General features: G+C 56.1%; 9 protein-coding genes across 9 annotated transcripts; 4 read left to right on the plus strand and 5 right to left on the minus strand.

Moving 5' to 3' along the window:
- Positions 1-92: 92 nt before the first annotated feature.
- Positions 93-2,119, minus strand: C8Q71DRAFT_168036 (uncharacterized protein). Its single transcript, XM_047916731.1, has 3 exons — positions 2,015-2,119; positions 513-1,933; positions 93-283 (listed from the first exon to the last, which is right to left on the minus strand). The coding sequence occupies exons 2-3, from the start codon at positions 1,906-1,908 to the stop codon at positions 231-233; spliced, it is 1,449 nt and encodes a 482-aa protein (XP_047776357.1). The 5' UTR covers positions 1,909-1,933; positions 2,015-2,119; the 3' UTR covers positions 93-230.
- A 587-nt stretch (positions 2,120-2,706) lies between these two features.
- C8Q71DRAFT_859918 (uncharacterized protein) lies at positions 2,707-3,302 on the plus strand (the record flags this gene model as incomplete). Its single annotated transcript, XM_047927724.1, has 4 exons — positions 2,707-2,896; positions 2,952-3,068; positions 3,130-3,218; positions 3,282-3,302. The coding sequence occupies 4 exons, from the start codon at positions 2,707-2,709 to the stop codon at positions 3,300-3,302; spliced, it is 417 nt and encodes a 138-aa protein (XP_047776358.1).
- A 1,056-nt stretch (positions 3,303-4,358) lies between these two features.
- Positions 4,359-5,780, minus strand: C8Q71DRAFT_798003 (NADP-dependent oxidoreductase domain-containing protein; the record flags this gene model as incomplete). The annotated part of the gene is made up of 7 exons (XM_047925787.1): positions 4,359-4,580; positions 4,638-4,844; positions 4,902-5,121; positions 5,180-5,236; positions 5,295-5,465; positions 5,528-5,613; positions 5,667-5,780. 7 exons carry the CDS (start codon positions 5,778-5,780, stop codon positions 4,359-4,361), a joined length of 1,077 nt encoding a protein of 358 aa, XP_047776359.1.
- Positions 5,781-6,397: 617 nt separating this feature from the next.
- Positions 6,398-9,648, minus strand: C8Q71DRAFT_771894 (MFS general substrate transporter). The gene is made up of 18 exons (XM_047924371.1): positions 9,073-9,648; positions 8,995-9,013; positions 8,918-8,937; positions 8,849-8,864; positions 8,622-8,788; positions 8,449-8,572; positions 8,176-8,393; positions 8,019-8,119; positions 7,931-7,968; positions 7,811-7,884; positions 7,679-7,756; positions 7,504-7,616; positions 7,394-7,448; positions 7,240-7,337; positions 7,093-7,189; positions 6,879-7,029; positions 6,589-6,821; positions 6,398-6,533 (listed from the first exon to the last, which is right to left on the minus strand). Exons 1-17 carry the CDS (start codon positions 9,226-9,228, stop codon positions 6,691-6,693), a joined length of 1,656 nt encoding a protein of 551 aa, XP_047776360.1. The 5' UTR covers positions 9,229-9,648; the 3' UTR covers positions 6,398-6,533; positions 6,589-6,690.
- A 239-nt stretch (positions 9,649-9,887) lies between these two features.
- C8Q71DRAFT_712368 (uncharacterized protein) lies at positions 9,888-11,422 on the plus strand (the record flags this gene model as incomplete). The annotated part of the gene is made up of 2 exons (XM_047920851.1): positions 9,888-10,595; positions 10,646-11,422. 2 exons carry the CDS (start codon positions 9,888-9,890, stop codon positions 11,420-11,422), a joined length of 1,485 nt encoding a protein of 494 aa, XP_047776361.1.
- An 899-nt stretch (positions 11,423-12,321) lies between these two features.
- On the plus strand, positions 12,322-14,321 carry C8Q71DRAFT_712012 (uncharacterized protein; the record flags this gene model as incomplete). Its single annotated transcript, XM_047920832.1, has 4 exons — positions 12,322-12,482; positions 12,555-12,657; positions 12,712-13,088; positions 13,145-14,321. The coding sequence occupies 4 exons, from the start codon at positions 12,322-12,324 to the stop codon at positions 14,319-14,321; spliced, it is 1,818 nt and encodes a 605-aa protein (XP_047776362.1).
- Positions 14,322-14,566: 245 nt separating this feature from the next.
- On the plus strand, positions 14,567-16,163 carry C8Q71DRAFT_909216 (WD40 repeat-like protein). Its single transcript, XM_047929030.1, has 6 exons — positions 14,567-14,876; positions 14,942-15,014; positions 15,070-15,473; positions 15,531-15,851; positions 15,907-15,964; positions 16,016-16,163. The coding sequence occupies exons 1-6, from the start codon at positions 14,688-14,690 to the stop codon at positions 16,078-16,080; spliced, it is 1,110 nt and encodes a 369-aa protein (XP_047776363.1). The 5' UTR covers positions 14,567-14,687; the 3' UTR covers positions 16,081-16,163.
- C8Q71DRAFT_771899 (uncharacterized protein) lies at positions 16,164-21,452 on the minus strand. Its single transcript, XM_047924372.1, has 14 exons — positions 21,191-21,452; positions 20,686-20,789; positions 20,219-20,629; positions 19,589-20,168; positions 19,228-19,535; positions 18,970-19,174; positions 18,264-18,923; positions 17,459-18,210; positions 17,230-17,406; positions 16,909-17,178; positions 16,741-16,854; positions 16,559-16,686; positions 16,460-16,504; positions 16,164-16,411 (listed from the first exon to the last, which is right to left on the minus strand). Exons 1-14 carry the CDS (start codon positions 21,348-21,350, stop codon positions 16,372-16,374), a joined length of 3,954 nt encoding a protein of 1,317 aa, XP_047776364.1. The 5' UTR covers positions 21,351-21,452; the 3' UTR covers positions 16,164-16,371.
- Positions 21,453-21,610: 158 nt separating this feature from the next.
- Positions 21,611-23,330, minus strand: C8Q71DRAFT_873939 (uncharacterized protein; the record flags this gene model as incomplete). Its single annotated transcript, XM_047928369.1, has 8 exons — positions 21,611-22,071; positions 22,106-22,267; positions 22,317-22,400; positions 22,453-22,725; positions 22,780-22,894; positions 22,944-23,025; positions 23,077-23,153; positions 23,213-23,330. The coding sequence occupies 8 exons, from the start codon at positions 23,328-23,330 to the stop codon at positions 21,888-21,890; spliced, it is 1,095 nt and encodes a 364-aa protein (XP_047776365.1). The 3' UTR covers positions 21,611-21,887.
- Between the last annotated feature and the right edge of the window lie 1,087 nt (positions 23,331-24,417).

Consider the following 24,417-nt stretch of genomic DNA (forward strand, 5'->3'; position numbering starts at 1 on the left):
GGATTTGTGAGTCTGGATATCGTCGTATATTGCTATCGTTGCTGTCCCTTGTTATGCAGAAATTCAATGCTAGGTATAACTGTGTGCTATCCATTCTCAGTATGTCATACAACAATACAGTCTAAACCCTGTTCCACGGAGAATCAAATATTGAAGGTCATACTCATACTAGAAGGGAGGTTCCCACCACTTCGTACCGAACAGCAAGGCACGGTCCCACTCCTCGTCGGTCAGCTCATGCACACGCACCATGTCTCGCCTCCCGAGCTCCGGGACCATCCCCGTCCACACCTCGACGACCTCCGCCACGCGTCGCATCGCGCGCAGATAGATGAACCTGTTCGGGCCCAATGGCAAACCAATGTCCCGCTCGTCCGTCTCAAAGACCAACTTCTTCAGCATGGGGACGTACGCCTTGCGTATGCCGAAACACGCCATCACGTCGTGGACGAGGTCCACGTTCCACCGCCCGGTGACCACGAAGACCTGGAGGTTCGGACAGGCGATTTGATCCGTGCGGGGGTCCCTGACTGTCAGGGCCTCGTAGAACTCGCGATGCAGGCGTTCGTAGTCCTCGATGCGGATCTCCTCGAGGGAAGGGAACGCCATCAAGAAGCGCCGCCAATGGGTGTCCCAGTATCTGCCCTGGATAATCAGGCACTTCAGCGGCGCGGCAGCGAGCTTCTGCGGATTCGTCGTCAACGCCATAACGCTCCAGCAGATGTCCAGCTCGCCGTCGGCCGATGGGCCCTCGAGATCGAGGCCGATGCACGATCGCTGCTCGCACGAGTCCCATTCGAATTTCTTGTCTATGCTCGGTTGCAGCTCGATGCGGATGCGGAACGAGGGCCATGTGACGACGCGAATGACCTCCACCTTGGAGAGGACCTTCTCAACGCTCGGCGTGACGCAGAAACCCTGCATGTTCCCCGACGGTAGGTGTTCCTCGTGAATCATCGTGATATAGATACAGGTCCTCCGGGGGAAGGTGATGTGCTTCAAGATGAGGGCCGTATTCTTGTCCTCATCCCGGAGGCCCAGTACGCGGAGGCGAGAGAGGCGGACAGTCGTCCGGGGATCGGTTGGGCGCATCATCAGTTCATGGTCGTTCCGGCCGTCCGGGCCAGATTCCTCGATGTGCAGGTATTGCAGGTGAGTGCAAGCGCGGAGCATGGCGGCGAAATCCTCCAGCGTCTGCTCAAATCCCTCGATGTGGTGCTGATCCAAGAGCGTCAGGTTCGTGAGCGCCGCATAGGCCTCCTTGTCGCACGGCGTCGTCGCGGCTTCCAGGGTGAGGTCGCGGAGGCGGGGGTAGCGCGAGTGGGTGATCACGAACGGTGTCTGCTCCGCGAAGTGCTGCAGGTCGAGGTGGAGGTCTGTCAAGTTGGGCACTTCAAAATCAAGATACGACATGTCGATTATGTCTGGAAGGGGGATGTTCTCAGACTGCTCGGGGCCGGGACCGAAGGCAAGGCGCCAAACGCGGTCGGCGTGCGGCCGGACAGCGTCCAACGCTGCGAGACACCAAGAGAATGGGCCGGCGATGTTGACGTCAAGCGGGAAGGTGCGTGATCTTTCGATTGCTGCGCGGAAAAGCTTGGGATTGTAAGATGCCCACGGGCTAGACCACAGAACGGCAGCCTCGCGCGCAACTCCGTGCCAGTACCGGGAAACGAGGGAGATTGACTGCCACCAGGAGGCGTCCGTGTCCCCGTCTACGATGTAGGTCATGGCCTCCACTAGAAGCTCTGCGGGCAAGTTTTCTGGGCGTCGCCCCACGGCATTGTCAATGTAATGACACTCGTGTAGGGGTTGGTTCCGGGAATTGGATGAAGAGCCGTCGAAGTAGTCTGCTGACTTGCAGGCTTCGGCGATTTCTTCGGCGTCCACGTAAGACAGTTCAGACATTGTGAAGATGACAGAGTTCCCAGACCTGGATAGTTCGGATGTCAGCCAGATCGCTCCAAGAAACTGGATTTATGGCTGGCCAAGCTACAACCAAGGGCAGACTTACCAACTCGATGTCCAAGCTGATAAGTGCGGTAAACTAGGCAATTATAGAGGCTGGAGTAGCTCCTGCCGCAACAGCCAAGGAAGGTCACAATGGTGAAAAGGTGAGTTGCTGCGACGCGTTGTTTGACTCCAGACGCGGTGAAGCCACAGTGCGGCCCACTTGTCCACGATCACGAGACCGCGTTGCAGAGGCCACAGCGGGCCGGTGGGACGGATTCGCACGGTTCCCCGCATAGGTCATCGACGGTAAATGTCATCGTTTGGTCATTTCTTCGCGACCCGCCTCGCCACGCCGCCATCCGCCGCCCGCCGACTCGGAGGCGCTCCTACCCGCCACCCGCCACATTCCCAATGCGGCGTACGCGCAGGCCTAGAAAGAGCACGACCATAGCGACGCGGCCATGGCGACGACGAAGGGATGCGACAGCTGCGGGGCGCACCAGACTGTTCGAGTTGGGGAGGCTCAGGAAGCGGCTCGAAGCGGCTGGAACAGACCGAGGACAACCGAGTCCACTTGCAGACGCAATTCAGCGGGTCCTGTCCCCATCGGTCACGCGAGCGCACTCCCAGCCCCCAGCTCCGAGTGCGCCACAGCGCTCGCCTAGTCCATATAAGAACCCGCCCTGCGTGTCCCGCCTCTCCCCAACCTGCATACACCCACTCATATTTTTATTTACCGTCCAAGCAACCACCATGACCCGCACCGAGCGCGCCGTACACCCTCACGCCCTCGTCAAGGACCGCTCCGTGTCCAAGAACGGTATGGACACCAGGCTGCCGAAGGGTGGCGCGGGCGGTCACAACTGGGGCAACCTCTTGGGCGAGCAGTACCTCGAGGAGGCTGCTTCATACGATGAAGAGGCCGAACTGGCCGACGAGGGACGTGAGTACATCTCTTTGAACTGTATGTGTAGGCGGTAGGCTCACGTCTGGGGCAGGCAAAGTTCAGACCGAGACGCAGCCGCGCCCCATCACTGGGCGTCGCACCAGCCAGCTCACTGATGACGAGCTCCAGCAAGCCCTCGCACTGAGGAAGAAGGCAGCCCACAGCAACGGTAAGTAACGCAAACTCTATTGAAGGTTCTGCGAAGGTCGTGCTCATGAGAATTCTCACAGACATCGACTTGGGTTCGATTGCTCGAAGCTCTGCTGCGGTGTCGCATTCGCCCCCCAACAGGGCTGTCCCTATCAACACCGACGCCAACGTGAGTAAACTGTCGCGCTCCAATGTCACAAGGAGTGTCAGCTGATGATTGTATGCGCATTAGACTATTGCAGTGACCGTCTAATTCATTCGCATTACATCTGGGCACGAGGAACAGGCAGCATGGACGTCACGCAATGTAACATCATAGAACGAAGCAGCGAAAGGTTATTGCAATTGTATCAGAGAAGCATTTATACACCCCATGAAGAAGCTATCATGGCAAGTGGCACGGACCGCTTGCGCAGTCTTTAGGTCAGAGGACCATCCTTCCAGTGAGACATACCAGACTCATGCGATTCACTCAATCGCACTCCCTTTTTCGCTGTAGCATGGTGGGTCTCGCAAAAAGTCTGTACACACAGTTACATCGGGATGGTTCACGATCAGCAGCATTACTTTATGGGAATATCATATTAGCACGGGGGTTCGCGAAGCGCTATGGAGAGGAGGGCATCGTCTCCTGTCTGTCAACCCAGGTAGACTCGTCTCATGATCAGATGCTTGTCAGAACACAGACCATGTTACATGACAGGCAACACTGAGACCTCCGGCGCTACGCGACGGAGTATGTTGACGCCTTATGGAAAGTGAGTCTACCTAGGTCCCGCCTCATACTGCAGAGCACCTCATATCACCGAATCGCAGCGATGGTTCGCAAAACAGTATTCTGTAGAATATTGCGCTTGTCATCATTATGGGCTGGCACCATGGCGGAAGCGTTCGAGCACAACGGCGAGGTACGATCGTACATACTACACAAGCTATCCTTTCCGTTGTCCCGTGGGCACGCACGGGCGAGGATCCACCCGAGGACGCGTCGAACGACGAAGTCATTGCTCAGCTGTGGAAGTGGCTCGAGGAAGAGGTCATAGATAGATAAACGGAGTTATTACGCGGCGCGCGTGTGACTACCTACTAGTAGTCTGGCAGGCTGACGTATCTACTCATCGTATCCACGGAGTATGAGGGAGCGGCGTAGGAATATTCAATCTGAAGTGTGCACTTTGCGGAGAACAGGCGTGACGATCGCATTTCACAGTGCCACAAATACGAGTCTAGTCACAACTTCGCCATTCGTGTTCAATTCAATCGATTCATCATTGCGTATCAAATACGTGAAACACGCGCGGAGTACAGTTTACCAGTTATCCTTGCCGTACGAGCTCCCCACCGGTGCTTCAGGAGCCGCTTGCGGGACCCAGCCCTCGAGCGCAGGCGTGTCACCGAAGAGCGCCCTCGCCAAGTGCGGCGGGTACCGCTCGCCGCTCGCAGCGTCCGCATCCTGGGCGACTTTGCGCACCTCTGCGATGTCCCCGGGGGTGAGCTTCAAGCTGGCTGCGCCCAAGTTCTCGTGCAGACGCTAAAAGTCACACCGATGAGCGGTGCTCGCTTACGCGTTGACTCGGAGAGTACGTACGTGGATCTTCGTGGTACCAGGGATAGGGAGTATGTCAGGGCCCTGTGCCAGGAGCCAGGCGAGGGAGACTTGGCCAGCCGTCGCGTTGTGCCGCTGGCCGATCGCCTTGAGGCCGGCAGCGAGCTTAAGGATGCGGGGAAAGTTCTCGTGGCTGTAGCGGGGGATCGCACGGCGGTAGTCGCTCTCATCGAAGTCCTCTGGCTTCGTCTGTAAGAGGAGTTAGCTCAGCACCATCATTATGATCGGAGGTAGCGCCAGACGTACGTATTCGCCAGTGATCAAGCCACGTCCCAGCGGGGCGTATGCAACAACGGCGACACCGAGCTCGTGTGCGGCCTTGAGGAGTGCGAACTTCGGGTCCTCGATGTCGAGCGTGAAGGGCGAGTACTCGACCTGAATGGCGGTGATGGGATGCACGGCGTGCGCGCGACGGAGGGTCGACTCAGAAATCTCGGAGAGTCCGAGGTACTTGACCTTGCCTTCCCTGTAAGTCGGAGGATGGGTTAGATGAGGGCACCAGACAGGCAGACGAATATGCCTACTTGACAAGCTCAGCCATAGCCTCGACCGTCTTCTCGATAGGAACATTGGGGTCGGCACTGAAGGTCGGAATAAATCAGCTCATGTCTGATATAACATACGGGAGGTTGTACGTGCCGATGAAGGTAGTAGAGATCAACGGAGTCTACGCCGAGCCTGTGCAGAGAGCGCTCTGCCGCCTTGCGGACATACGCCGGGTCGCCGTTAACGGTCCTCCCGGGGACACCTGAGCCAAGACCGAACTTGGTGGCAAGGAAAATCTCGGAGCGCTTGCCACTGCGCTTGAACCTAGTAATGGAAGACGGGCGATGAGTGCATGCCTACTAGACACAATTATCGGGCTAGCATACCATTTACTGAGAAGGTCTTCGGAGTCTGCATAGACATCTGCAGTGTCCCAGTGCGTGACACCGCTCTTGTACACCTCGTCTAGGATCTAAAAGACACTATCAGACATTTGTCTTCCATCTAATTCAAAAACCGGCTTACCTGGAGACGTTCCTCGTCCGGGAGAGGCTTTGCGTAGAAGGCAGAGATGCCCATGCAGCCATAGCCAATGGCGGAAACGATGTGCTTGCCAATCGTACGCTGGGGAAGAGACATGCTGCTTGTGGTTTTACTGCTTCGAGTCGAGCTGAGCTGTGAATGAAGAGGCTGGGGGTTGACAACGTTGATGGGGTGAACGCTGCGAGCCCACCACTTATATACCACTGCCGGCGTACAAGACCACGCCTAACACGACACAGGTGTCTCCGCTGGCATACTAAGCTCTTTACATACGCGCGGACCCTTGTAAGCCATCGTCGAGGTACGCATTCACTGCCCGAGGCACCTCACCGGCTCGAGCCACTCCCAATATGGCTACTGAACTGCCATAAGGGGCGACCGAAACCTACCTTATGTCTGTAAGGGGATCACGTATGGCAAAGTCATCGAGGATTGTCGGGCCTCCTGGTGGGGTTCAGCGGAACATGGTGAGGAGGGACTATCGAACCGCTCAAAGACAAGTGGGCTCCGGCGCTCGGTGAGTTCGCTTCCCCGCCCAGCTGTGGTTGGTAAGTTGTCTGTGGTTACACGCCGACGTACAAACGACGGTGCATCGGTTGCCTAAGCCATCGAAATGTAGCAAGTGTAGTACAGATCAGCATGTGCATAGATCAGAATGAAGCACTACTTACTATGAGTATTAGTATTAGTGCGCGCCCGGCGCCGCGAACGTATCCTGCATCAATCACGTAATGCCATTCTAGGGCTGAGTACATTCAAGCAGCATCGTAAGTGCGCAAACCGTACGACAATTCATGCATATACGCAAGCCTCAGCAGATGACATGAGGGGCGTCTGCAGTACGGTCAGCTCGAGAGTGAAGAATATTCAGCTGAAGTGGGAGACATGGGGTTAGCATACCTACCATGGCCAACATCATGCCACGACTGGTGCATCGGCTCTGACGGCATCTCTATATAGTATTACCATCCCAGATCATATAGATCCCAAGAAAGACAACGTAACGTCATGACTTCTTCCCGTAATCCTTCGAGTCAAGCGACGCGTCGTCCTCGACATACACCCCCGTCTCTGCGTATGAGCGGTTCTGCTCCGCCCACACGACAGCATCCCTGCGGCCCTTCTCCACGTCCACACCTATGCCGCCCATCAGCATGACACCCAGCGAGGGAATACTGAGTGAGCAAGACGCACCGAACCAGATGACGAGACTCGCGGCGGTACACAGCGCGAAGAGGAAGGGGAAGCCCATCCAGTTGTTCTGCGTGTTGTTGATGATCGCCTGGATGACGTTCGGCCCGATCATCGACGACGCACGGTTTGACAGGCCAAACAGCCCGAAGAACTGATGGACGCCAGGCGGAAGTGGTGAGCCCATGCACTGATGAACGAGCGACGGCAGACGCACCATGTTGTCAAAGCCGGGCGGCGCGAGCTCCGCCATCATGGTTTGCGAGAAGGCGTAGTACGGGGCTTGGAATAGGCCGAAGACGACGTTGTATGCCCTACGCCGGAGCTTGAGTAAGTCGAGTACGTGAGGAGATTGTCTCCTTACCAGAATTCCCAAGTATTATGGAAACCGAACTTCATTGTCCACAAGCCGATCATGCCCCACAATGGGATCAGGATCGTGACGACGTTCGTGAACACGAACTGTCCAGCATATCGTTGAGCACCAATCGGTGATTATGAAGGAAACCGAGACTCACCATCCTCTTGGTCGGGATCTTCCAATACTTCTGAATCCACCAGAAGCCAATCGTGCTGTTTGAGCCAAAAAGCATGAGTACGTGCGATATTGAATAGGTGTTTGATGTACCTAGCTGTGGAGGTGAAAGCCTGCGCAAGGCCGAGGTACGTGTTCTTGAGGAAAGAGAACTGGAACTGGTCATTCTGGCAGATGGAGATGAGCGTGCCCGTGGTGTTAAGACCCTACAGAGTGGTCAGGGTCATGAGTCAATCGCAACGACTGAAACATCAATGGGCGGATTTACGTCAGACAGTAGGAAGAACGCGAAGAGGTACACGAAGGTGTACGGCAATTTCTTCCATTGCCTCAGAGCGATCCAGATCTATTGTAGGGTGTTTCAACGAAAACACAGACAGTGGAGAACAACCGTGGTTACCTGTTTCCAGCCAACGGTCACGTAGTGCTCGCCCTTTGGCAACGGCGGGCCTGGTCGGGGCTGTTGGAAGATAACTACGAAATGTTAGCACGGAATGTATGCGTCAGTGCGGGTACGCACACCACCATATGCCGAGGATGATCCAGTACATGTTCGTCCTGGATCAAGATGAGATCGAAACATAGAGAGCGTATCCGCCTCCACTTACAGGACCATCGTGTAGTTGTCGACCAACGGGTTATTCACGAGCGGCAGCAAAATCGACAGGTTCAGACACAGCACAAAGATATACCCAATATTGCTGTGCCACTACATATCGTTCATCAGCTTGTCAATACGCGCTTCGACACCCAAGCGGCACGCACCGTGCTGATGTTGCTGACTCGGTTCTTCTCCAGACTCTCCTCAAGCTCGTACTCTTCCGGGGAGATCTCCTTGTTCTCGAGCTTCTCGCGCAGATGGCGTGCATGTGGAGTGTTGCGCGCAAGGCGCGGGAAGGCTGCGGCGTAGAAGACGAGGGTGGCGCCGTAGGAGACGAAGGAGATAATGTAGATGGCCATGGCCGCGCCCCAGCGTGAGGGCGCTACACAATCCCGTAATGAGCTTGTATGCGTCAGAAGAACATACTGTAAGCTTACTTGTCAGGGCCATGCTCGCGAACTGGGCAGCCCAGCAGATGACCGTAATGACTAGTAGCAGCCAGCGTCCGAACGTGCCATAGTCTGCAGCTGAGCCGATTGTGGTGAATATGAGGGTCATGATCTTGACGGAGTTCAGTAATATACATATACAGTCCTGTGTACATACGTACCGCGAAGCTGAGACCATTCGCGATGAGCACGATGGAGCTGACAGACTTCGTCCCGCCTCCCCAAGGGAGTACACATTGTTCGGAAGTCGTGCAAGTGGACCCGGGTCCTTGGGAGGGGTCCCAACCAGCGGAAGTCGCCAGGTTCTGAAACAGTGTCATGGAGTAACCTGGGGCGGTCAAGTACGGTCAATACTGAGGATTCGGTGAGTACTAGAATATCAACTGACCGTTGGGTCCAACTCCCTTGATGTACAGTCAAAATCGGATTATCATGATGAGGGACATAGCAGACTCACGTTGTCTCCATTGTAGTACACTGAACAGCATACTCAGCGACCTGCAGATGAACTAGAACATTCGGAGTTCAACGTACAGTAGTAACTCCACAGTTCCTGAATGAACGATGCTTGGTCAGATAGTTTGACACTAGCAAAGGAGAGTATGCACGCACCCTACGAGTAACCACAGGTTCTTCCCTCTTCGCCGGAGTGACCGCTGCTACCTCGACCTCCGCATCCGCATCCGGGACCTTGCTGAGGTTGTTCACCTCCACTACGTCCGCGTCCTGGACAGCAGTGACCGCCTTCGCTCGCAAGGGCTGTGACATTCCGCGCAGAGATCGCCTTAGGGAAGGACACGAGTGCGGAGAGGACAACCTGGCTCCATCTTGCGGCGTACAGAGCGCCGATATTTGAAGCACCAGAGTTCTCAGGGACTAGCCGGCGACTTATCAGAGCGTGGACATCTGGGGCCTAGTGGGAGCAGTAATGTAGATAACGAGATAGAGGCTGCATATGCAAGGAGATACACATGCGCTCGCGCGACGGGCCTTGATGGTCCTGTGACGACCTGTACCTTGGGCGAGGTCCGACAGCGCTGTCAGGGCCCGCGTCTGCGCCGAGTCTAATCGCAGTTGTGGGGATAGTGACAATATATTGCCATCTGGGATACTATCGCAACACGGTTCAAGAGAGGAATAGTACGGTGATGCAGGAGGGAGTGGAACATCGACTCGACTGGATCTGGCTGTGTGAGGCGATCGGGCGCATGCGCACTGATCGCGCCCTTGGTGACGGGGATCAGTGACAGGCGTGACAGCACGCGTCAAGGGCGCGTCGCGGTTTTCTCACGCGCTCACATTCGGCGGCTTGCGCGTGTCTGCTGCGTGCACGCACAGACACAGACCTCAGCCGTCCGCGAGCGAGCCTCGCTGCACACTCCTTCTCCCTCTCTTCACTGCGCTTGCGCACTACAGTATACGCGACAATGGTATTTGGCCTTTTCAGCAAGAAACCTCCGCCTCCGCCCGAGTCGATCCCTCTCCCTCCTTCACCATCACCCTCCAAGGCAGACCTTCTACCGCCGCCGGAACCAACTAAGCAGGCTCAGACACAATTGAGAACACCCTCTCCATCCGCTGAATCTGCATCTGCCGCTCATGGCGCACCACAATCTCCGTCGCCTGCCGCGCGAATGGCGCGCCTTTCCGTCGATGAACGCGGCCGCCAGGGCTCTCCCACCAGGCAGGCCGGACCGAGTAACTCAGCACAGATACTGGGGCAACCCGCATTTGCTCCACCGGAGGCGACGGTAGAGTCCCTCACGACACATTTAATGGCTATCCCCGCAAAGACCCTGCACGCATATATACTCTCCCACATCCCCCGCGTACCCGAAGTGCTCCTCCCCGCCCTCGCGACATTCTTCGCTGAACTTTCACCACCTGAGAAGCTGCACTGCCTGCGCTGCCACAAGGAGTACGTCGAGGTCGAGAACGACGATCGCAGTTGCCTCGTTGCGCATGACGACGAGAGTGCGGAGGTCGAGCGTGTGGGGCGCGGTGCAAAGGGCGGACGTCCTGCAGGCGATCCTGGAACGACGTACGAGACGATATGGGGCTGTTGCGGAAAGGTGACAGAAGGCGATGGCGACCAGGGGCCGCCGGATGGCTGGTGTTATGAAGGGAAGCACACGGTGAGTGCAACAAGACCCTCTTCAATGCTGCACCTCTTAACCTCTCGTAGACCGACATCAAGCGCGCCCGCTTCCGCGCAGATTCCACACCGACAAACGACAAGCTGGTATCTTGTCTCCGTCTCAACTGCCATGGCATCCGTGACCAGCTGCCGCGAGCGTCCCAGCGCAAGCGCAGACGCGAAGTAAACCTCAAGGAAGCCTCCACAGAAGATGACGACATGAGCGAGGGTGAGGCGGACAGCGGAGTGGACGAGATCATGGGGCGAACGAAGGACAGGAAGGGCAAGGGCAAAGCAAAGGAGAAGCAGAAGAACGACGTGAACGAGCAGATGGAGGTCGATGATAGCGCAAGTCGCGCGGGCAGCATACGCGGACGGGGCAGAGGACGCCCGCCTAAATCGGCCACTAACACGCCCTCCGGAGCTGGCGCACCTAAGCGGCGCGGCCGTCCACCGAAGTCCAAGGTGCAGGAGGCGACAGACATGGAAGGAGCGGATGCGGATGTGGACGACACCATGTCCGTGCGCTCGTCCGTCGCACCTGCAGCAGCGCCGAAGCGAAGGGGCAGGAAGCCTAAGAGCAAGGCCTATATCGACGACTCGGACGCGGAGATGCGCGTGGAGGATAGCGAGATGGAGCGCGAGCGGAATAGGGCGCGGAGAGAGAAGGGCCCGCGAACGCGTAGCCAGAGCAGGACGAGGGGTGCGGAAGTGAAGCCGAAGAGTAAGGCGCGGAAGACGAGGGATGAGAACATCAATGGGACAAAGAGTGCTGAGGATGAGGAGGACGAGTTGCCGAAGAAGAAACGGAAGACGGCCGCATGAATGGACGTGCGTCGATCGCTCGCTTTCGTCTCTGGGTTGTTAGGCTGTTGCATATGCTACATCTCTTTGGTGAGTACTCTCATGTATGTCATGCAATCGCGACGTCCTCACTTCACTGGTCAGGTATCTATGTGTATTCCACTGCCCATGGCTCCTGGCTCCTGAAGCACATCGGGCTAACTTATCAAGGACTAATTGCCTATCACTATGGCATTGCATCGTCTTCGTCAGATCGCCGTGTACCGATTAGGTTTCTTTTTGCAATGGTTGGTCCGTGCTGATCGACCTTTCCCTTCACTCTTTCTGGATACTGCCGACTTCATCGCCCTTTCCCTTCATTCTTCCTGGATATTGCCCCTTTGCTAGTCCACACATGTTTGCGCGAGAAATCTCGTCGGTTCTCTCTATAGCATGATGTATTACAACCAGGATTGCTTTGACCCAGGGGTCACGGTAGCTTAGTCTTGGTGCATTATGCGCGGGTGGCATGCCAGTGGCACGCGCCGCCGATTGAGAAGTCGTCGAAGATCTCGAATCGCCGTTCCAGTATATAATAGCTCGCGGCCAAAGCTAGGGTCCACCCAAGCTACCCGTCGAACCTTGTTCCTTTCTCCTCAACAGCCATGTCGGCCCCCCTTGATATGTCGACGACCACCCCGCAGAACGGCGTATTGCCAGACGCGGCCGCGGCCGCAACCCAGCTTGAAGGCGAGATCGGCGCCGCCACAGACGCGCCGTGGTTCACGTTCCCGCCGTTCCCCAAGTCGCCTCCGGGCGTGACGATCATCCCGTTCAAATCCTTCAAGCCGAAGGGCATCTACGTCGTCAAGGACGGGGAGGGCGATGCCCCGCCCGATCTGCAGCGCGTCGAACACGACGCGATGGGCATCCCGACGGTGATGCTCGCGTCGCAGCACAGTCTCACGGCGGCGGAGCGCAAGAAGCGCACGAACAAGCGGCTCAGGAAGGTCGAGAAGGGCCAGGACGGCACGGTGCGCCGCTTGTTCTGGTTCGAGGAGTGGGAGGCGGGCGAGGGCCAGAGGAGGACGATGGTCGATCCGTGAGTGGCGTTTGCCTGCTGCGCGCACTGTGGTAGATGCTCATGGGGACGCTGATTGTGTGTTCTATGTAGGTCGATGTTGCGGGTAGATCGCTTGCATCAGGCATCCCATGACTTCAAGAATGGCCGCCCTTGGCCTGCCTTGACCAACGGTGTTCCTCAGCTATGGGACCACGTATGCGTGCATGTTTCTGCTGCTCTCACAGCGACTGACCCTGTAGTTTCCCAGTTCCGGCTGTACATTGGGCTTATCAGCAGCATCCAGCCGCCACCGGGTGTCAAACGCATGAAGCAACTGCAAGCCATGACCGAAGCCGCCGACGACGGAGGCGAGTCGGGTGATGATTCGGACGATGCAATGGACGGCAGCACCAAGCCCGTCAAGCCGATCACTATAGTTGACGAGGAGAAAGCGCGTGTCATCCAGGACGAGGCAATCCGCACCGCGCCAAAAAAGAAGAGTCCTTTCACTGATGAGCAGCGTCAGCTCCGGCGCGAGGACTTCCGCGAGGCGAAGGATTCGCGCATGGACTTCTTCTTCAACGAGACCGAGACCTGCATCAAAGTATTCTTCTCGGGCTTCTACCGCGACAAGGGCCTGATCTGGTATGCTTTCGTTATCGTCCCGTGTGCCCACCCTCACGATTGCCTATGCGACATAGGTCCGAGCAGAGGGCGCGCGACGGCCCCTACCTCATTGGCTTCTTCCTGAACTTCCTGCTGCGTAGCCGCGTCCTCCCCGAGCCCGAACACGAGAAGGGTCTGCGCAAGGCCCTCCTCGTGGTCGAGCAGGCGCGGAAGGAGCTCCCGCAGACATTCGTCATGGGCAAGGCTCTCCCAGATCACGTGGGCGTAGGCTGCGAGGCGATCTGGGGGTGCAAAGGCCAAACGATATACTGGGTTAACGAGCCTGCCAGCGATGACAAGGGGGAAACCGCTGCTGGTACGCAGGAAGGTACGGAGGAGCCAGACGCGAAGCGGCGGAAGCTCGATGAGGACGAAACCGCGAACGTGCTCAAGGACGTGATCGGGGACGATGCGAAAGTGGAGGTATTGACCCCCGAGACTGTCGCCGCCATCGAGAAGGACGTACGCAAGGATGAGGCTACTGCGAATCCCGATGCCAACGGCACCTCTGATGGTGGATGGGGCGCCAGTGGCTGGGGCGACGTCGGCGACACCAACGGCGACACCAACGGCGACACTAACGAAGGTTGGAACAGCGCCGAGGCGGATGCATGGGCGGGCGAGGGCGGGAGCACATGGGACGTTGAGCCCCAGCCGAACCCGCTCATGGCCCATCTCGGCGCGACAGCCCTGCCCTTCACCCATACCACTGGTGTTGTGGAGCGCTCGACTCGCAGGATCGTCTCGATCGCACCTGTCATTGGCCTCGCGACGACCAAGGCGGAGAAGAAGAGACTCAGGGGCCTCAACGAGGTCGGATTCGTCGAGGACGACCTGAATGCGCGGTTCGCGAAGATGTCGCTCGCGCCGTGTCCCGTCTCGGAACCGCAGGGACCAAGTGATATCTTGCCACCGGAGATCATGCAGTCTTCTCGGGGTCCTGTGGTGAAAGAGGCGTCCGCGACAGTCGATCAGTCCGCAACACCCAGACCACACAACCCGTTCAAGGACACGATCACTGTGCTCCTCGATCCCGCGGTAGCAGACAAGATGCTCATTGGTATGCACCTCGGTGGCGCGTGGGTTCAGATTGTCCGTCAGAACCCGGGCGAAGGTGACAAGGACGAAGCTGGAGAGCCAACTGGCTTCTGGTACGTAGAGCAGCTTACGTCCATTCTGCCAAGCTACCACACCGAAAATTACTTGAACTGAATCCTGGAGCCCCTTCTTGGTTGACATCACACGCCTTTTTCACTGCTTTTCCCTTTTGAATCCTCTGCACTGCATTCACGACCCTGTACAGTAGTTCGTGTAAAATATGTTGTTCTACGCTCAAGCGCATGATGTTGCAATTCAGTAGCAAGTTACTAGTATGATACAACGTACGTCCGCGTGCGATTCAACCGATGTTCCCATTTACGGCAATACCACTGCGTTGAATCTTTCAACGCCGGGCGCCTTAGACCATTGTGGCTGCAACCAATCCGCCACTCCTGCCGCCACTGCTGCTTCAGCACCTGAGCTTTCTTGCCCTATCTTCTGTCATCCTTCCCCGTGCAAGCTAACTAGTCGTGCGACATGTCCAAGCGTGGTGCTTCTCCCCCTCCCGGAGGTGCGCTCATAAAGCGAGCGCGTTCCAATGAGCCTGCTCAAAACCAAATTGCCATTTCCTCGTCAAACGATGAACGGCAGCAGGCCCTTATCCGTACTGTGCAGCGCACAAGTAGCTTGGAGGCCCCCATCGTCAGTCTTTCAGGCTCACACTCGGTAGGTGTCACTCGTGGTGTTGCCAGAACGCGTCGTTCACGAGCGTAGTTGACGCGAGTATCTAGGCAGAAATTCTCAGCTGTAGGTTCGATCCTACAGGCCAAAATATAGCCGCGTGCTCCGCGGATAGGAGTGTCTGTACGTGGAGGACATTTGTGCCCAAAACGTCAACTCACCACTAGCTCCCGAATAGCACTCTGGCGAACATATGCACCGAATGAAAACTACGGCCTTCTCTCTAGCCTTCACAAAGCCCCTATACTAGATCTGCAATGGTCGCTATTCTCTCCGCTCCTCTACACGGTGTCCGCCGACCAGACCCTCAACGTGACGGACCTCACCACTGGGCAGCGTCTGCGCAAACTTCGCTCTCACCGGGGCATCATCAATTCTCTTGACAGGACGATGGCGGGTGGTGCTGGAGTAGAGCTGGTGGTAACTTGTGCTGATGACGGGACGGTGAGGGTATGGGAGGGCGGCGATGAGGGTCCGAAGGCCCCTGTGAGCGTATTCGAGATTGGGTGCCCCGTCACTTCAGTGTGTTGGAGCGCAGATGGCATGAACATCTATGCTGGTGCGCTGGACAACGAGATCCATGTGAGTCATCCTCGGCTTGATGGTGCCACGCGATCCTTACCGCGGGCACTCTACCAGGTTCTCGACCTTCGCAAAAACGAGCAAGTGTACACTCTTACAGGGCACACAGACACGCCCACGTCGCTGTCCCTCTCACCCAATGGCAACTTCCTCCTGTCCCCCTCCTTGTCTTCACAAACGATTATCCACGACGTCCGACCATTCTCGCCGTCGCCGGCGCGCGTGCACCGCGTCCTCATGGGTGCGCCAGCAGGGTTCGAGAACACCCTGTTACGTGGAGCCTGGAGCAGGGACGATGGTGGCAGGCGTGTTGCTGTGGGAGGTGCGGACAGAACTGTCTGCATATGGGACGTGGAGAATGCGAAGGTGCTCTACAAGGTATGTCTGTTCGCCCGTCATGGTATGGCTTAGTACTCATCGGCTGTCGTCGTAGCTTCCTGGACACAAGGGTACCGTCACCTCTGTCGACTTCCATCCAAAAGAACCTATCAGTACGTGTTCATGTCGATCATTTCCGTGCCGAGCACTGACGTGCTCCTTAGTTTTGACCGGTAGCAAGGATGCTACTATGCTTCTGGGCGAGATTGAGCCTAGTGTCACTGCGTAGCCTCATGTGTACTGTATATATTGCGTTGTAGAATATGTCGTCTGACAATAATGCTCTTCTGAGTGACATTTGCCAATGTCAATTGCGTCCAAGGTCGTGTCGAAGCTTTCGCGCGGCACCACAGGCGAACACAAGTTCACTTCAGGCAATAGCATACCGTGACCAGGCCCCATAGATCTACGAAATCAATGATACATATCAATCGGCAGAGGGAGAGAAACATAATACAGTCAACGAGTCTTAGGGTGTACGTCAGTATATCAAGCATGTCGACCTCAGTCGAACCAATCATCATGGAATCAGCCCATGCGCCCTCAAGAGGGCTCCCCATCTGTACACGCAGTCAGAATCGCCATCAGACGGATGTTCAGCCACTCACTCTTCTTGCTGCATCTCCAAATCCCCAATTCGTCGCTTCAAACGTCTGCGAAACCTATCAGCACAGTTGAACACACCAAACTGGCAACACTGTACTCACGAATTTTCCTGAGCTGCCAGCTTCTGGGACTTCTTGGTGTCTCGAAGGTCCTTCGTCATAGCAGACCACGCGTCTTCTGAATCGAGGCTCGCGTCGTCATACATCTTGAGCAGTTCATCGTTGAAGGCCTTCAGCGACTCGTCAAGCCTTGCGTTGTGTACACCCATCTCATCTAGACTCACATCAAACAAGTAGTCCTTCTCGTCCCTGGAGTGGTCAACGAGCGCCTTGACTGTCTCGAGCTGAACCCGAGTACTCTTCAGCTGCGTCTGGGCTGTGATCAGCTCCGACGTTCTCTGTCGATCAAGTCGTCAGTTTGGAGAACTAAACACAGAGTGCACAGTGCTTACCTGGTTCAGCAGTGCCACCACTTCGTCCACGTCGACCTGGACGGACTGCTCGTTCGCCACGGCATTCTCAAGTGCGCGATCGGCTTGTTCAAGAAGATCGTCGATCGAGTCGGCAATATCCTGCACATTCGTCGGCGTTCCAGGGCTCGCAGGAGTCTGCGAGCGCGAACAACCTTCTTCCTGCTTCTGCCAAGACTGTACGCCTCCGCGCTCCTTACGGCGATTGATCACTAGCTGCAACTCCTTCAGTCGCGCCTCCCGGTCTTTCGACTGCACAACCATAGATGAACAAGGCGGATGATGTACCGACGGAAGACTAACCTCAGCTTTAAATTCTGGGAACCGGGGAATACGAGTCTTGATAGGCGAACCAAACGGCGACGCAGCTCTAGCGAAGGGATCCGTCTGTCGTGTCGGTGATTCGGCGGTAGGTGCAAGATAACGCAATCTTTCCGTCTCTAGCCGGATACGCTTAACGGCTCGTCTAGAGGATTCCAACTAGCACGAATATATCAGCAAGACGATGATAGGAGTACATAGTTCGACTGACATCCTCTTTCGTTGTCTCCACGAGCCTCATCAAACGCGCACTTTCTTCGCTCGACACAGGGAGGGCGATTGACGGCGGCATGACTGGCCCTGGGCTACCCGGGGAGGACTTGAACCCACCATTTCGTTTGCCCCTTGGCGAGCCACGGACAGTCTGAGAAGACGTAGGCCGAGAACGGGAGGGCGAGCTGCGCGTGGACGATGCCACCGAGCTCTTCTTCTTGATTGACAGAGGCTCTATTGGCGTGACCGTCGTCTGTGATAGCGCATGACGCTCAGCTTTCGGGGTTGTCTCCAGATTCTGTGTGGGCTCGAACGGCTGGCGCTTGCTACGCGGGATGCGCGGTTTGACAGGGGTGACTAGAGGACCACCAGGAGACGCGCCAGGAGATTGCGACGAATTCACCAATGTGGTTTCGTGTGCCAAGTCAGCATCGACAGAAGGCGCCGTGTCAAGCATGTAGGCATGAGCATCGACAGCAGCCAGAATAGGGGATAGCGCTCGCGCAGGCATGGGCGACGGCGTCCGCGGGGGCAAGGGCGAAGGTGATCGAGGACCCAGGGGTCGTCGATCGGACGAGTGTCTTGATAGGGAGCGAGCCCTGTGGATGTCGGGAGTAATCGTCCGGGTGTCTAGGCTGGATTCAGGTCGCGGCGAAGGAGAGCGTCGATCGTGCAAGCTCATAGGAATATCTGGTAGATGTCGAGTAGTACGAGATGCCCGCGACAGAGGCCGCGTGACATTGGGCTGCTCTAGATTCGATGTGAGGCAACGAACAACTGCCAAGACTGAGGTGATGACTTACCATCGTAAATGTCTTCGTCGATAGGGTCATCTAGCTTGAGATGCGCCCAATGTTGCTCACTGTGAGTCTGTCCATTGAGCTGCGCGAGCTCAAGCTGGCCCTCGAGGTCCGGGTCCTCTTCGTCTGCAAACGCGCAGTGAAGAATGGCAGCGTCGTCTTCGTCGTCTACAAGTTCCGCCGGTTCGCTACGAGTTCGCGAAATTGGCCACCGGTTGCTTCGCTCAGACACAGACGAGTCAGGCTCGCTGACTGAGTCGTCTACCCTTGGTGACTTGGGCCTCTTGACAAGCTTCTTTGATTGCGATAGGGAACGCGACCTTCTGCTACTCTTGGATCCCCTGAAGGACTGTTCGTCTTCGATGGACGTAGCGGCCGTCAGGGTCGAAGGTGCCTGTGAGAAGCGGGACAAGCTACTACCGTGGCCAGCTGTGGACATAGAGCCTGTATACATGGACGAATGGCTGGCGGTCGTCCTCGTGCGTCTGCTGCTGTTTGTCGATCCACCGAAGACATCGTTCGTAGCAGATCCTGGACGAGAATTGAAGAGATTCCGGGAGATGACGTCGAGTCCGAAGATAGCTGCGCGAGATCTAGTCGCGGTGGGTGTCGAAGGCCTCGAGTTTTGTCCGGTACTAAACTTGAACAATCCGTATTGGTGGACTAATGGAAGTCAGCACAATTAGCGAAGAAAGCGGACCGAACCTACTTGTTTGTACGACCCTTGCAGGGACAACAGTGTTATGGACTATGTCGCTCTCCGTTTCGTCGTCGGGATCATTAGAGGTGACCTCATATCGCGAAAGCGCTCCAGGCATTGGTTGGACCGTGATGACAACATAAGGTGGACTGCGACCACCAAACGGAATCCGGTCCGCGGATCCTAAAGGATCGATGTGCACAACAACCTTGGGCTGAACCAACAGTCAAACACGCTTCTCTGTGCATGCACGACGGACATCTTTACCTTCTTGTCCTCGCTGAGATATCCCGGCCTCGTGTAGACATTAAAATACGTCCGAGCAATGGTCTTCTTTCCAGCGTAGCTCTCGACCTCTCGTTCTTCCGCTTGAATCACCACAGAGAGGCTATTCCGAGTCCTATACCAAGCCTGCGCATTCCAGAGGTTCTCTAGAAACTGTGCCTTGCGCTCCTCCGTGAGCTTCGTATCGCGTTGGTTCGACGGAGGATGTACAGCAACCAGCGAACGGAATGGACGACCAGACCAACGATCGCCTTGATCATGAGGAGGGTTTTCGAGGTACATATGCATATCTAAACACCATGTTGAGTACATTTCGCATCGAGACTATAAGGCCTCCTCGTACCACTGCCCCCGACGTCTGTCGCAACGACGTCCATGACGTTCACAACACCCTTGCAGCTCATCTGAGCCTTCTTCAGCTTCCTCATCGAGAGGGGATGCGCCTTCGTGGTCGGCTTGTCCATATCATCAAGGCCGGTGAGCGCTCTGCCACACTTGTCATTGGGTCGCCGGACGATCATCAACTTGTCATCGAACAGGAAGAGAGTACAGTGCAGCGTGGTCGTGGGCTGTGCATCACCTCCAGGGCCAAATCCCGCATCGGCAACGTCTTCGACATCGATGCAGTCAATGAAGCGGCGACTGTTCGACAGCAGAGCCGGTGGAAAGTCTTCGATACTATTCCGTAGGCAGAACATCCTCTCTGCGCGCTTAGTGTTCTCGTCCGTCTCTGCTAATGCGATTTGAGACGCGATCTTGTCCGCCTCTACGAGCTTCGCTCGCTGCGGATCGTCAGGGGCCATATGCTTGATCATCAAGCGAAACAGCAGCGTGTACCGAGGGATGCGCTGCACGGGCTCCATGAGCAACTCACGCAGCCCAACACAGCTCCGGCCGTTATTGGGACCATGATACTTGACGCGCTGTGAAGCCATGAAGTACGTCTCTAGCCAGGGCACGACAGCAGGCTTACGTCAATGTAGGCTGCAAAGCTGGAGGATTTCTTGACTTGAGCCTCAAAGATACGCTGTGCCTCTTCTCGTTTCGAATAGTACATCTTGTAATGTTCGAATCCGCGGAAAGTCTTGAAGTGCTTCAAGGCGACGTCTCCGACGCCAGGTCCCCCGGGTGTGCCCATACGTTCAAGATCTACTAGGAAGGACTCGTTTACCGGTAGGAGATTGTCAACGTTGCCGAACAAGGTATTGGCTTCGTATGCCGGCAAAATAGAGGTATCCTTGTTCCGTGCGAATTTCCTCAGAGGATCGGCATAGTCACGCTTGAGCGCCCTGAGGCGTTCCACATAGGATTGTTCGGTAGTGAGGAGCTCCTTGATGTTTTGGGCGAGAGCCGAAGCGTTCGCGGCTGCGAGCTTGCGAGTACCCTGCACGCGGAATGTTCAGCAGTCCTGCGAGATCCAATCATATTTCAACGACTCACTGTAGTGAACGTATCAGCACTTGTTGAAGATAGTGATGGTGTAGAGTTCGCCTCTGACTCGGCTTCTAGGTATTCGCCGAAAGAGGCTAGCATGTCTTGCACATCTGTCATGGTTGTCAGTCTCACTTATCAAGAATGCGAAATCTCAAGGTGGACGCCCGCGTCTGCCAGTGAATAGCTCAGCATGGTGGTCTTGTCAAAGACGCATGGTTTCGACGGCATCTGTATTGACAGATATATGGGGTACGGTAAAATTACATGACGGTCGCAATCGGGGAGGCCCAGACTTATCCTGCGCAATCCCCGCCTGGAACCTGAGCAGAGTCTGCGGGCTCTAAGTAGCCCTCACTCACAATTCCTCCCAACAAGGTAGTTCTAGCATGCTTCGGCACCACAGATCGCATCGCGTGCTTGGCCATTAACAGCCAACCATGCTGAGCCGACACGGGTAGACACGAGTGTGTTCCAGCGGAACCACAAAGCAGTGTGAGAAGGGCAGACATACCTTCCGGAATTGGTCCATTACCCGCACCCTCCACGACCACTCCGCACAGGAAAACACGCTTCGTCAGGCTGGGCAGCGTCGACCTTGTCCTTAGTCGGGGCCGCGGGTCGTCGCCGCTGGCCAACGGAACCACCTTGCGTGGGGAAAGATTCAGAGCCATGGCAGCATAAATAGGTTAGCACAGAGTGGGGAAGAGGTAGCACAGGCGCGTAGAGAAGGGTGGCCACAGGGAACAAACGAAGACGAAGAAGGCAAGAAGCGCGTCGCACGCGTCGAGGGCACGCGAAACCCAACCGTCACGCTCTGTGTGTCACTGTTTGTCCTAACGCGTCTCAACGCGAATCACGTGGACGCGTTCATGCGGAACGCACTCAGACTGACGGCAGCGCGTACATAGTAATACCACTGTCTTTTATTTCTACTGCACATGCTTTATGGTCTGTAGCCGCACATAGATGCGCCCGCTGAACGACTCGCCCCCTAGAAATTATCGTCACCTCCCCATTACTACATACGCATACTACACTACCTCGTACATACATAGAGTTCATCATCATCATCATAGTAATACCACTGGCATGGGCAGTGACAGTGGTCACTACAAGACTACTTAGATACTGAAGGGATCATGACACTCAAACAAACGTACTTCCTTGATTCTACATTATTGAATAGATTAGATTGAGCACAAAATCGTTCATACGACGCCATTGATCGCGATGCCAGTACTAGGTCCTGCAACTGGACCCATGTTTCCCTCTACATCATCCACCTCCACGACTGCTTCGGCACTAGTAACTTTGCTCTTCTTCTTCCGGCTAGTGGAGGAGCCCGGTACATGAGACTTTTTAGTCTTTAGAATCTCCATCATCTCTGTCAATCTACGTCAGTACTTAGCCCACGTAGCGAGCGGACAAGGACCAGCCTGCGTGCGACATCTCTTCATGACCCTTGATGCTCCGCTTCATCGTGAGCCAACGCCTCTGCAGCGCATGGGCACTCCAGACATTCCAATTCTCGTCCGGAAGCAACTTCCAGTCGATTTCTGTGTCGTCTCGAACGTTCAACGAGTCAACCCTTTGCAGCAGGTCAATGCACGACTCGTACGGATCTTCCAACAACGCACTTGTGTACAAGGATGTAGGCGTCCAGTTGGCTCCACCTCGGCCGCTCTCCTGAGTTCTTGATCTGCGAGCTCAGCGTGTCCGTCCTAAGCGAATGATCAGTGCAAAGACCATGCAACGGCTAACGGGACAACGTACCACTTGATCCTACACTGCTGCCTTCCACGTTTGCCCCCCATTCTCTGACTCACGACGCCCCAGAACACTTCGCTGTCGAAGTCTCTGCCCTGCTCGACGGTCATCTCCGTGACGATCTGCGTCAGTTCCTCCTCCTCTGCTTTTGACCATGAGCCCGCTTTACGCCTGCCACGGTCTTCGAGGTGGTTGCGCCAGCGATCACGGCAGTCACCCGCCATACGGCCAACTCGTTGACTGACTCGCTCCCACTGCTGACCGAGATCAGCCACAGCCCTAAACTACCTTGTCAACAAAAAAAATCAGTTCCTGGATAGGACCATCACTGACTGTGTTAGAAGTTCGTCCTCTGTCTCCATCCATTTGCCTTGTTGACTGAGAGGGTGGCGGTTCCGGCGTACGTGGTGGTACACAGCGATAATGGGACGCAAATGCAACGCAGATGCTAGAAATAATGAATACATGCAAGGCCCCCGTGATAGCCGGTCACTTACTGATCTCCTGCCAAAACGTGTCTCGACCGCGCTCCTTGGAGAAGATGAGATCGTTCAACTGATCTTGTGTGAGGCCTTTCGCCTGCATGCGCGTAAGATATCGACCGTCACACATCTGTCCGCGACAACACACCACTCGATAGTGCTCAATTGCTGCGTTTAGCTGAGCTTCCTCGATGACCGAGAACTTCCCTTTCTTGTAGACCAGGCCTATGCAAGGGAGATACGTCAACCAGAGTGATATGGCTGGCGATACCAGAAAGACTTGCCCTCCTGCTTGACCATATCGGCAAGCTTTTGCGCGTTCATCCACACATTCGCCAGCATATGTGCATGCTCCACATTCCCCTCTTGGCTGGGCGGCGCGGGTGGTGGCGGCGGCGGCATTGGCGCAGCAACAGGAGCAACCATCGGTGCATGAGATGGCACATGCGCAACAGCAGAGGCGATGGACGCAAGACTTTGCGCCGGGCCTTGTTCTTGTGGCTGCGGTGGTCTTCTCTGCTTGGGCGGCCGTCCGAGTATCGCTTCAGACCTCACCGGTTTGTTAACGACAGGCGGAGGCATCTGCGGAGGAGCCATGTGCGGGGGCATGGTCACCGAGACGTTCGCGGCGTTTGCAGCGTCCCCAAGGGATCGGAGAACGTGCATGACCTTACTCAGGTCGAACTCCTGCAAAGTGCGAAGCAAATCCTCGCTGGAGGTGAACTGGAGATCGGGCAGCATTCCATTAGGGTCGGGGAACATCGACGGTGCCGCCTGGCCGTGCGCATGGGGGGCGAATGGAGCAGGGTGACCTGGGGGAGGCCCATACTGGTATATCCCATAGTCAGGCTGTTGAGGAGGGTACGGTAGACAATGAGAAGGAGAGGCCATGGACGGGTCATACGGTTGGCCGGGAGGCGCAGTCTGGCCCGAAGTTGCAGACGCGGCGGCGACGACGGCATTGAGAAAGTCCGCAGACGAGGCCGCAATGTCTGCGCTTGAGGCAGCCTCTGGCTGCGACTCAGAAACATCCCGAGACGACACCTCCGACGTCTCCTTCTCCTTTCCTTTCTTGCTCTTCTTTTTCTTCTTCTTACCCGGTTCTTCAGATACGTCTGCATCACCTGCTTCCGCCGCAGACAAAGCGGGATCAACTTGAGCGACGGTCACTTGCTCCTCACCCGGCGATGCATCTTGGTGTTCATGTCCTCTGCCTTTCTTTTTCTTCTTCAAGGGCGTTTCCGCGCCAGAGACGTCGGCCACGTTGTCGTCGTCCCGCACACGCTTGGATTTCTTCTTCCTGGAGATGTCCACAGCATTATTCGCATTGCCAATAGCCTGCTCGAGAGCGTGGTGAAGATCGGCGGGAAGTGGGGCAGACGCGTTGGACATGATACGGCGCGACGCGGTCGTTTAGGGCGGGTCGATGAAGATGAGGGCAAGCAAATTGGCGTCAGGACTGCCCGCTATTCGCCGCTATTCCCACGGC

Source organism: Rhodofomes roseus (genome assembly GCF_022264815.1).
Source record: "Rhodofomes roseus strain CIRM-BRFM 1785 chromosome Unknown C8Q71scaffold_17, whole genome shotgun sequence".
In the NCBI taxonomy this organism is placed as follows: Eukaryota; Fungi; Basidiomycota; class Agaricomycetes; order Polyporales; family Fomitopsidaceae; genus Rhodofomes; species Rhodofomes roseus.